The sequence below is a fragment of the Micropterus dolomieu genome, linkage group LG22, assembly GCF_021292245.1.
Source record: "Micropterus dolomieu isolate WLL.071019.BEF.003 ecotype Adirondacks linkage group LG22, ASM2129224v1, whole genome shotgun sequence".
In the NCBI taxonomy this organism is placed as follows: Eukaryota; Metazoa; Chordata; class Actinopteri; order Centrarchiformes; family Centrarchidae; genus Micropterus; species Micropterus dolomieu.
Window position 1 is genome coordinate 3,404,304 of NC_060171.1, and position 12,176 is coordinate 3,416,479.

At 38.6% G+C, this 12,176-nt stretch overlaps 1 protein-coding gene across 1 annotated transcript; it reads right to left on the reverse strand.

Annotated features, from left to right (window-relative positions):
* Positions 1-4,590: 4,590 nt before the first annotated feature.
* myod1 (myogenic differentiation 1) lies at positions 4,591-11,959 on the reverse strand. Its single transcript, XM_046038654.1, has 5 exons — positions 11,882-11,959; positions 11,228-11,741; positions 7,828-8,476; positions 6,662-6,743; positions 4,591-6,160 (listed from the first exon to the last, which is right to left on the reverse strand). The coding sequence occupies exons 3-5, from the start codon at positions 8,416-8,418 to the stop codon at positions 5,940-5,942; spliced, it is 894 nt and encodes a 297-aa protein (XP_045894610.1). The 5' UTR covers positions 8,419-8,476; positions 11,228-11,741; positions 11,882-11,959; the 3' UTR covers positions 4,591-5,939.
* Between the last annotated feature and the right edge of the window lie 217 nt (positions 11,960-12,176).

The following is a 12,176-nucleotide window of genomic DNA, read 5'->3' on the forward strand; positions in this document are numbered from 1 at the left end:
CTCGGAAATTTCTGACCTCAAATTAGACAAAACTACCCTGGAACGCCACCTGAAGTTGGATTTCCTACTTGTGTACCCCGACTTCACGAGTAGCAGCTGAATGACGTCACAAAACACACTGTAAATGGTAAACTATAAACTAAAAGGCAACAAAAAGTATATTTGCATGTTTTAAAATTAAATTAATATATACGATCATATAGTAAAACCTGTTGTATGTTAGGTAGCTGGCTACAGTAAAGACTCTCATAAAGTCATCTTCTCTGCATAAAAGTTATTGTTAAAATTGCCAAAACATTAGGAAGTGTAACCTACAACACTGACTGACTTGAGGGTTACCAACTGATGTAGCTAGAGGGGTCCACAGTTAACTAGTAACGTAGAGGCTATTTATGTCAGTTGCTGCTGTTAAACTGCCGTCCTTTGAAGTAACACCTAAAACAGCTGAGGGTCCAACTGTGTGCACACTTTGTCACAGTCAGCCATGGTTTTCGTTCACTTTCAGCTTCATGCACCACCCTGGAACGCTTTGAGGTCAGAAGTCGTATATTTCAACTTGGACATTTCCCAGCTCCGAGCAGTCTGGGTAAACGCAGCATAAATATTGTCACTCTGGTTTGATTGAGCAAACTGGGAGCAGGTGTGGTTGTTAATTGTGAACACCTGTGTGCAGGTGCAGGTCTATAAAGCCCAGCAGAAACCTCTGAACGTTGACTTGGTGTCATATCAGGTTGGAAGCTCTGATGAGCAGCTCAGATAAGAGTTAAACGTTTTCAAAAGAGTCACTCTGGGGCTGTTTTTCAGTTTTTACTTTCAGATCCGACCAACACACGTCACTTCTTTAACTCCTCTTAAGCTGATGATACACGGGGCGACTTTTTACTGCCTATCTTGACTTTTCTCCTGGACCTTATTTCAAGTTTATTTACGTTTGTCTTTACCAACTTGGGAATGTTAAAAAGCAACAGGTGTCTAAAGTTTGTGTAAGCTTCAGTGCCCTTTTCCTTGTAAGATCTTTTATCATATCACAGTGGGACAGGTGTAAATAATAAAATGATGTCAAAAGTTCTCGAACACCCTAACCCTGGAACTGGGGAACCAAGGAATGACTTGTCAAAGTTTTCATCCAAATATATAGCACAACTTTTACCAAAAAGATATGATTCCAAACTGCTGTTACGTGAATATTAGGAGTTGCTTGGTGGAGATAAACAGCGGCGGAGCTATTTCTCAAGTCAGGTGCCAAAATATTGCGGAAGAAATGGACACAGCAAGTCGACGTCCGCTCCAGTCAAAGCTCAAACGACGAAAAACATGATGGTAATCAGATCTGTTAGTTTCATGTACAATTTCAATGTGAGGAAGGTTACAGCCTCCTCATCCCTGCACACACATCTGATGTTTTCTGCTCTTCACTTTGTGCACACATGCACTCTTTTGTGCTAGCTCTGTTTCCATTTTCTCTTTATTGATGTACCAACATTTTCACCACAGCCAAGCATGCAAATGCACTTAACTGTCATGGGTCAATGGTCAAAACCTGGATATGAACGAGGCTATTGTTAATGTGAACACCTTCTCACCAGCCTGTCCTCATCTGAAAAGTATTTATAGGTCAATTATGCAGCTTATTACGGCTCATATTTACATCTTTTGTTAGCCTGCAAGTGGCTGAAGAAGTCAGGAGACAAGTATAAAGAGCAACAAAGTCCATGCAAGGAGGTGGATGGATGAGTCCAGTAAACTCAGGAGACTGAGGTTTGACTCCGAGTGAAAGAAAGTCAAAGTTGACACAGTAGATACTTCACCAACACACCTGTTTTCTAAGCATAAACACGCAAAACGCGATGCTTTAATCTGCTCAGTCTCTCCTCCACTGCAGCACGGCGCTAGTTCAGCTGACAGCTTATTGCTTGTTGTTGGTGGTTGAACTGTTTGGCTTAGTTTGCCTGTCCTTTAAAACATGGCACATTATAAACTCAGCTGCCGGAGACAGATCAGCCCTCCTCTCTACCAGCAGCGGAGGAGGACATTCTGTTGTGAAACCAGTTGCTGCTCTAGAAAAAACATTTAGTTAATAAAAAAATAAAAATTATTTTTCAAATACAATTATTTAACAAGAAATGGGACAGATAAGACCATCGATAAAGAAATTAACCAATGAGGAGTACCAATACAAGTGTGTCTAATTCCTTTACATCGTTTACCACACGTTAAACCTCACGTGACGTACATAACGCAGCCTGCTTAAAGTCCTAGGCCTACTTGTCGTTTTGGGGAACGGTCTACGGATAGATGTTGTTCAGGGACAGTTGACAATCAACTTATTTTGTCGTTTAGGTGTGAGGACGTGTTGCAGCTCAAAATGTCTTCAGGTGATGTTGAGAGGTAAACACCTTTTCTGCCTAAATACGATTCCCTCATTTTTTGTGTTTTGACAGCATAAACAGAAGTATGTTGATGAATCAATATATCATGAAGAACAGGGTGAAATGTTTTCAGTGTGTTTGATTTTGAAAGAACGAAAGCTTGATAGAGGCAGAAATACCTGCAGTTCTTCTCTACGATCACATGATGGCGCTGCTGCTCCTTGAGCCTGAGACCAGAGAGTCAATCTGTCCAGGTTGATTTGTTCTGTATTTATTCAGCAGTTTGTTTACAGGTTGTTGTTGTTGTTGTTGTTTTTCTGTCACTATGGTACTATTCACAAAAGTATGTGGCAATATTTCTCTTAGTACAATAAATAACTTACGATTACATCAGTCAGTCTGACACTGAGTTAAAAAAAACATGAAGAAAAACATGTTTCACATTCACACAGGCCCACATTTACTTCATACAAAGTACACGCAATGATTACACCATGTGCAACTGTGTAAAATACACCTGATGATTACCATCGATAATTATAATCTATTGGATTAGTTCAAATATTTTGTGTGGCAGTAAAATACTGTAAGTTTGTTTCCTGCATCAATGATTGGAGAAGATGTCTTCATTTATCACACTTTTGATTAAGAGATGTAAATAATGGAAATTATTTTGTCGATTTGTGATGGGTAAGGTACAGTTCAATTTTTGCTTAATGTGAAAACCATGAAATGAACTGTAACAGATTACTTTTTAGCACTTCAAAAAGTCATTTTTGCTTTTAATTGTTTGTCTTGGATTAAGTGGTGGTGGTGATACAATGACTTTTCTCATTTGCTTTAACGGGCCAAAACCGCTCAAAACACTTTCAAAACATGAAAACATGCAACAAAAGCAAATATTTCTAACAAACAACACTACTTGTGGTCAAATTAACATATTATTTCAATCAGTAATTACACAATGGACAAGAAAATACAAAATACAGCTATCAATGTGAACCAGTTCCACCTTATTTTGTGCTATATGCCTGTGCCAGTTGATAATTTACATAGTTAAAGTATGTGCCAAAAAAGGCTAGCAAGCATATCACAGCATGAATTGTATTGATTTTCACGAGGATGATTTTGCTAGAGATAACCCGCACTTGTCACACTTTTTATACACATCTTTTATAAAGATAAGGCTGCTCCATGCCCATGAACTGTTGTGTAAGACCTGTAGTAAGTACCTAGATAAATTCGGACATTCATTATGTTACGGTTTTCATACTTCATTCTTTCTTCAACAAAGAACCAATAAAGAAATTCCCCCAAAATCAGAAATACTCAAACAAACCATCAGATTTGTCCAAGTCATTCTTTTTTTCCCAGGCAACTTTTCAAACTCAGAAATGCTAAATACTGTAAATAATTATAAAATAAACATAGAGGAAATTTTAAGGGTTGAAATCACCAAAAAATAAATACTCTTCATTTAGTCCAGTCGGGCCCCTCGGCCTCTGCCGCTCCTTGCATGCCTTTGGCCTCTTTGATCCATGCTTGCAAATAGCAACACATCTTTTTATAGACAGGTGAGGACTGATTGCTGGTTGAAGAGTTGCGCGAAGGAGTTTTAACACACGTGTAATAAAGTTTCATAAGTATGCAAGTAATTTCAATCTGCTGTGAATAGATGTTTCTCCTTTTTGTTCAACACAGTTAATCGAGTAGAGTTTGGGGTATTTTCTTTCTATGAGATCTGTGTTTACTGTTTTGAGAGAGTGTGAAAAGTGTATGAAACAAATGGTTAAAAAAAAGTGTTAAAACATGTTAAGCAAAATATTAAAAAATGAATTAAACAATTAAATCAATCAATCAATTACAAATGTCCTTAAGAAGCAGTGTACATTTATGAGAATGAAAAAAGCTAAAGCAATTCAAGATCATTGAGTTTTATAATTAAATGTTTAAAAAACCTACAGTTACTAAATATCTGTTCAGCTAAAAATAAACTTTGCGTTTAAATGTTCTGGGGTTTTTAAGTTGTGGGGGGGGGGCGGTTTGTGCAAAACATTATATATTTCCTTGTAGCTTTTACCCAAAAAAATGTACCATTGTTATCCCGAATAAAATGATCCCAAGGCCTAAATAAAAAGTTATTCATAAAAAAAGAAAATTAAAAAGCGCAGTCATTGTTTTGTATAAATAAGCAGGTTAATTTATTTTCAATAGACTGTCACTCAGTTTTCAGATGTATAAATATAAAGTTTAACATTTTCACAACAAACAAAAGCACATACAGACAGAAACATTAAATACATAATTAATACTTTCAGTTGGAACAAATCAGCTCTTATTTACATAATATGTACAGAAACAATATGGTCCTCCGCTGCAGTGAATGATAAATGAAATAACTTTTTCTCTATTTTTAGTGTGACTTGGACAGGAAGTCACTACAGTACTCCCACAGTTGTATATGAGTCTGTGGCTTCTGTTGTTTAATACTGCAGTGTTTCTACAGAAATTGTTAAGTTTTTATATATCACAGGATTATTGTCTTTTTTTCCTGAGGGAATTGAACAGCTGGGGCTCTTAAGGACTTCAGATGGACAAAAAGTGGAGGAATGTAAATGGATGTTTTGGTTTTTTGGCCTCCGTCCTTCATCAAATAGACATTAAAGTAAGAAAGGAAGAAAAATCCATCTGAATGACTCAGCTGAAGCTTAAATATGTTTTCATAACTTAAAACAAATTTTAAAAAGTACAGCAAGAACTGAACTCATCAGAAAATTCTGTTTTTCAAAAAAAAAAACGTTGCAAAAACTACATTTCCCAGCATTCAGGGGCTCAAACATACTGAACTGTGGAAGGTCATTCATGCCAAGACAATTTATTTCATGTGTAGAAATTTTTGGAATGATCAAATCAACATCAAGGTCCAAATTATGATTTTGAGTTTTACATTCATTTTCATTTGTATTTCAGTTTCCACCATTTTATCAGTTTCCCTGTGTGGGATAAACAAAATGTTTCCCCTTTTTTTTAAAATTACAAATTCAAAATTTTAAATTATGACATTTAAAATATCACATAGTTTTTGTATATACTTTATATATTTTTATTTAAAACATTTATTATTTGTCGCTGATACACTAAGAATATGGATTTTTGAACAATCCTTATTTTACAATTAAGACTTAATATTAAGATATAAACTTTGTGTTGTTGTTCTTCTTCTTAACTGGAGCCCCAAGCACTAGCACATTTCCAAAGTTTGACTGTATCTCACGGTCTTCATCAGAACATGGAGTTTGCACAGTAACTATAAAATCTATAAAATTTGAAGTCCATGTATTGATGAAGTCTGTGCGATGCGTTTGAGAACTCAGTAAAAGCCCAATAAGTAAGATGTTTCTTTAAATTGACAAACTCTCAAAAGCTCAGGAGTGATCTTTCACACTGAATTTAGTTTTTCTGGCAGGAATGACCTTCCATACAAGGAAATAAAAAGAGGTGTGGACGGATGTTAAAAAAAAAAAACTTCTGTGATGTGTGTCAGGATGGTAAAGTCCCAGGTGTGAAGGTCTATAGGACTTGATAGATCACGTTCGGGTCCTGGCCGGCGGTCGGTGAGGGGAGCTGGACTGGCCCGGGAGCTGCGGCCTCACCGGCCTGGTCTGTTGGAGGGGACTCGGGGCCATCGGCAGCTGGAAGCAGGCTGCTGTTGTCTGTAGAGATCCGCTCCACAATGCTGGACAGACAGTCCAGACTGGAGACCACCGAGCTCCGGTCACTTTTCAGACCGCCTGCATGAAACAAAACATCAGAGTTAATAATTAAATTATTGACTTGTTAAACTACAAAATGATCTGAAAAAACAGTCGGGACACTTTCAAAAGACACCAAAAGGAACTGAAAATCTTATTGGTCCTTGGTTTGGTTTTATTTTAAATTAGTTTAATCAAATAAAATTTTATTTTATTTGTTTATCTCTGGGTTAAACTAATGAGATGTTTTCATAAAGATTGTTTTGCTGATAATATATAAAATAACTAGGCTACTTAAAACGTAGTTCTTTTTATACAAAATATTTTATTTATAATTGACAGTTTAAAGAAACACTTAATTTTATTGTTTTATTGCTGCTTTTATTGCTTGTCCTGTTTGTCTTTCCCTGCTAAATGTCTTTTGTTTTACTACCGGGGACGAAAAAAGTCTGTTTGTTGTCTGAATTTGTAGCCTAATTGGCCTGTTAGCTGCTAATATCATCGTAAATTGTATTATTAAAGTCTTTTCAGGTTTCTTACCGTTTGGAGTCTCTGAGAAATAAGAGCTTCTGTCATAACTTCCTCTTCTGTTTGAGTGACAGGTCGGGCCATTAAAATCCGTCTGCAGAGGGAAAAAAAAATTATAAAGAAATTAGATTTTTACAACACGGAAATGCTTAAAATGAGCCACATTATCATGCTCCTATTAGTTTTAGAGAAACACTGCAGCTTAAATGTTGCAGCAATTGATCTCAATTTAAAAAAAATCAAAACATCAAAAGTAAAGAAAATAACTGAAACTGTAGAAAATGCCAGATATTTTAAATAAATTCACAACACACTACTAGACTGTGTCTTATAGAAATTCAACTTTTTTTTTTTAAATAAAATGTTTGAATTACTGCGGACCAACAAAGTACAATCATATCAAAAAATTACAGAAAACTACAGAACTATCAAGTGTCACAAAACGAAATTATACATCTTATTATTATGCTGATTTGTTTCAACACATTCGTTAAATTCCAGATATTTGTTCGATCTATATGTCGCGACTCAACGTTGTGTTGCATGTTTTTACGTTTCAAAAACCGCAACTGATTCTTAAAACATAAACCACGTCCTGTTTTAAAACATTAATAAATCAGCTCATTATTTATTTAGGTCAGAACTCTTGTGATGAAAGGAACTACAGAAAACGAGGATGATGCAGCGCGGAAAGGTTCTTTCCCCGAGACAAAACTTGTATTCGACCTGCTTAGTAGTTTTTTCTTTTCATTCTGAGAATTAACAGGCCTACAGATAATTACAATTAAATTCAAAGTCTGAAACTTTAGCTCTTCTGCCTGGAGGTGTAAAATTGTTTGGACACAAAAACAGACTTTACATGAAATGAGAGAAGAAAAGAGTTAAATGTGGCCCAAAAATAATAAACAAAAAAAGCTTAATAGGTGAAGTTTAGTTTCCTGTGTTTAAAATGTTGCATCGGAAATTGTTAAAATCAGAATTTGAATTGCAGTCGTCATCATCACTTATTAAACAAAACCAAAGTAAATCAGATAAATCAATTTAAATTAAATCAAATGAAGGGAAATATAAACGTGCGTAAAGACGCACTGGAGAGAAGCGACCAAAGCGCACAGCCAGACTCTTCTCCACGGACCCCCCTCTTGCCCTCTTTAACACCTGTCAGTCCCTGAACTCACCATGCCGTCGGAGCAGTTGGAGCGGGGGCTGGAGGCGTCTGAGTCCCCGCTGTAGTGCTCCAGCACCGGGTAGAAGCCGTCGTCCTGCCCGCCGCGCAGCAGGGCCTGCAGGGACTCGATGTAGCTGATGGCGTTGCGCAGGATCTCCACTTTGGGCAGCCGCTGGTTGGGGTTTGCCGACGTGCAGCGCTTCAGGGTCTCGAAGGCGTCGTTCACCTTGCTTAGTCGCCGGCGTTCCCGCAGCGTGGCCGCCTTCCGCCGATCTGCGTTGGTGGTCTTCCGCTTGCAGGCCTTGCAGGCCCAGAGCAGGCAGCGGCCCGCCTGGTGATGCCCGCTGGGGGCGCGGACGTGCTCGTCGTCCTCCCCCTCTGCGTGGTGATGGAGATGCAGGAGGGAGGACGGGGAGGAGGAAGAGGAGGAGGAAGGGGAGGGTGAGGCCGAAGAGGAGGAGTCGTCCGGCTTCAGTAGGCCCACATGGACCAGCCGCGGGTCCAGGTCCTCGAAGAAGTGCATGTCGCTGGTGTTAAAGCAGGGGTCGTCATAGAAATCATCAGCGGCAGGGATGGGGAAAGAGATATCCGACAGCTCCATGGTTCAGTCCCAAACACACCAAACAAGACAAATCCAGCGAAAGAGGCCAAAACAAAAACTGTTAACAGGAAAGAAGAAGAAGAAGAAAGAAGAAGGGAACAGGAGAGGAGAGGAACTCAGATGTGAAGCAGTGTTTTCGGGGGAATGTAGAGTCCTGTCACAAACTGTTCTGTCCTCAGCTGTTGACCAGGATCTCCTTATACCTGGGACATTCGCAGTGGGCGGGGTCAGGACGGCGATGACCACTGATGTCCACTGATGTCTGACCAATCAGCTGGCAGCAGGAGGGGTTTACAACTTCACGGTAATTAGTGTACAATTACCCGTAACAGAGCAGTAACAGCAGGATAATATACTGCTGCACACATGAGGGGAGGGTACACTTAAAGAAATATCAGAATATTTTTTAGTTTTTGTCTTTTCTATTGCCTTTTCTTTTATTCATTATGTTCTGTGCAAGTTACTTGTTGACTAATAACATTTTAATGTAAAGTACACTTTAGCCTACAATGAAAAATGGTATTTGAATGCAATTGTCTTGGCTTGCAATATTTGACTGATTTGAAAGAGAATATTTAAATATATTGATTTATATAATTACAAGGCCTAGTCTGATCTAAAGGCCTACTGAGGAAAAAATGAATTAAAAAGAAAGAAGGACTTAAAATTAAACAAATGTACAAAAAACATTGAAGTGACAATAAAACGATACATAAACCTGATAAGTTAAAGTATAAGAGAACGAAATTTCACATTTATTTGGATTTATATTTATGTACAGTTGTAACTTAAGACGGTTTTCCTCCTTCATAAAGGCCTATTGGCTGTGATGTTGTCGCAGCTGAAGTTCCTTCAGGATGGAAATCAGGTCCAGATGAAAAGTAAAAATAAAATTAAAAAGCTGAAAATGAATGAAGTCAACTGAAACCCAAAACATCCTGATAATACCCCACACGCACGCACACGCACGCACACTTGAAAATAAAACGAATCAACTAGAAATACTAGAAATGAAACGAATCAACAGACGTGTGTCACATCCAAAGTTAGCAGAAAAGACTTCACACAGCGCTCAAATTTCACTTGAGCCAGAACACCTTTTTTAAGAGTGTAAATACTGCATGAAAGTGTGAACCGAGTAATCAAGTTAAATGTCATTGCGTTTATTTTTAGTTTGCAGTCGGAACAGATTCACTGACCTCCTCCCCTCTGCCTGTAACCCCCTCTCCCCCCCTTCGACTGCCACCACCACCACCGCGCTGACTTCATCCAGAAACTTTAAAATGCAGATTATTGATTTTCACAGAACAGAGGTTCACGTCGGTGTAGTGCAGCTGCAGTAACACCAGCTGCTGCAGCTGGATGGCGCTGCAGAGCAGAGATCCTGCAGCAAACTGTTTCTGCACCACCAGTGTCCTGCACTAACTGTTCTCTTCCCCCGAGCTCTGTCTTGCAGGCTGTGAACTGTCTACCCACCAACCTCTGTCAGTCAAACGTGACAGATGGTTAGAAGCTGTACTACGTGGACGCTTTAAGTGTTTGAGAAAATATTCTAACCCTCTACTCAAAGGATTATCACTGTCACTACAAAAATTATTGACATGTCTTTTAATGCAGGACCTAATCCTATAGGCAACAACCAAATACAACTTGTTATTGATTTTTGCTGCTATTAAAGGTTTGTGTATTGCTACGTGATTAAACACACTTAAACGTCTAAAACCCTAAAATTATGCAGTAAAGTAAATTTTTTAAATTCTTTAAATACACTGATTTTGACCCATGTACCATCATTTTTTACATCATTTTCACAGTGCTGGTGTAGAGAGAGACAAAAGACAAATCTGCTAAATAATTTTTCTAACCTTAACTTTTATTACATTACATTTGAGAATAACACAAACCAAACCTAAACAAACGATCTACAAACTATTTCATACAACTGTCAATGGCTTCTCCTTAACAGGGGATCTCTGTCAGGCCAATAAAAAGCCAACAAAACAAGAAAATGATATGTGGTTAATAAGAAAAAACAAGATAAAAGGTTTACAACTTGCTTCATTTCCATTTAGGAAATATTCAACCCTGTTTCTCTGAATTCTCTGAATATTTTCGCAATATTATGTGCTGTTTATTTTAAAAGGCCTAAATTCTCCGCAATCTTGCGTTAAGAAATGTTCCCTTAGAACTGATTTACAATTTTCTCACGAATTTTGGTACAAAGCGTTGAGCCGCGAGCCACCGAGCCTTCGGCGGATGCTGCTTTTATATCCAATCATGACACCTCACCTGTCTCCAATCAGCCTGCTTATTGTGAAGTCTTCCAAACAGGTGTTACTTATATTCTGAGAACTTTTCAATCTTATATTAAGTAACTTTTCTGGAAATGGTAAGGTAAAGGAACGCCGGGCTACCAACTCCAGATCTCTGCTAGTGGCACTGACTGGAGAACCTGACATGTTTTTGAAGCGGGAGGAAACCCAAGCAGACATGGGGAGAAAAATTCAAATTCTAACTCCTGGATGACCGAGTTTCGAAGATCTTTGCTGTGAGGCCAGCGCTATCCCCTGGACCACCGCGCCTTAGTTTGAACATCCCACATGCCTTGTTGTTTCTCTGTAAATAAGGAGTAAGAAAGCACACAGCTCATTGTTGCTGTGTAATTATATGGGCACCCACTCTATCCACTGTATGGGATAACAGTGGATAGAGTGGGTGTCTTTTTCTAGTAGGTTATTTCTTATTTCACCATTTTAATTCGACTTCATTCTCCGCTTTGTTTTAAAGTCAGTATTTGAACCACACACACCTGCACCTCTGATCTCTCTCTCCAAACACATCTGCCCGCCTCTTCCTGTTTCTCTCTCCCTGTATGTCTTCTCCGCTGACTTTCTCCATTCAGCTCTGTTTACCAGCACTGTACCCTGTAGGTTTCAGTATAATGGTTACAGATTGCAAACCAAAATGAGAGCAGATGATCAAATAGTTGCATTTGTTGTTACAGCATGACATTTCATACAGTTTCTCTTCTTTGAAATAACTATGAATGCTTATGAATTATTTTTTTTGCGGGCTGTGTGTCTGCAGGTTCTGTGTTGTTGTCCAGTCGGTGTTTTCAGGCCAAAATGGCAGCAGTGCTACCGAAGCAGCATCTAGCAGCAGTTGCCAAAAAAGCCCCAGTTTTTACTCTTTGTTTTAATGCCCTTGCAGCTGGTCAGCAGCTGGCATATCTCAACCAGTAAGCCAACTTTGCCTTTTAGCTGGAGCAGCAGCAGCACCACCGCCAGAAGCGTTTCCATGCAGAATCCCTCACAGAGCGGCTTCTGAAAATAAAAAGAGTACAGGAGTGAGTTGTCTAAGCAATATTACAGCAAAAACGGACGACATGACGGCTCCCCAAAAGTGAAACCAAAACATTTCCTTTTCTGATAAGTTTGGGTTTAATTAGTTATTTCATACTGACATGACAGCTCAAACACCGATTACTACTGCGCAGACTCTGGCTCCAAATGACGTCACCAGTGCAAGATGGCAGCGCCCGTATCTGGGATATTTTGGCTTCATTTTTGTACAGTGGGAGGAAGTAGAGACACGTCGCCCATCTTTATTTACAGTCTATGGCCGGGTCAGCAAAACTACAAAATCTATTCATTACAATGCAGACTCTGCAATCAGTGGATTCACTTGTACAGGGAAGTAAATCTGCTATTTCTGTTCATTTTTCATTAAATCTGTGTGTCAAAAATAAAGGAAACTAT

Bases quoted from the DNA above. Each gene is read 5' to 3' on its own strand.
- myod1 (XM_046038654.1), bottom strand. From the start codon at position 8,418: ATGGAGCTGTCGGATATCTCTTTCCCCATCCCTGCCGCTGATGATTTC. The intron at 6,744-7,827 runs GTGAGTTCAGGG...TTCCCTCTGCAG, and splicing joins CCAACTGCTCCGACGGCATG to ACGGATTTTAATGGCCCGAC. The intron at 6,161-6,661 runs GTAAGAAACCTG...TGTTTCATGCAG, and splicing joins TTTCTCAGAGACTCCAAACG to GCGGTCTGAAAAGTGACCGG.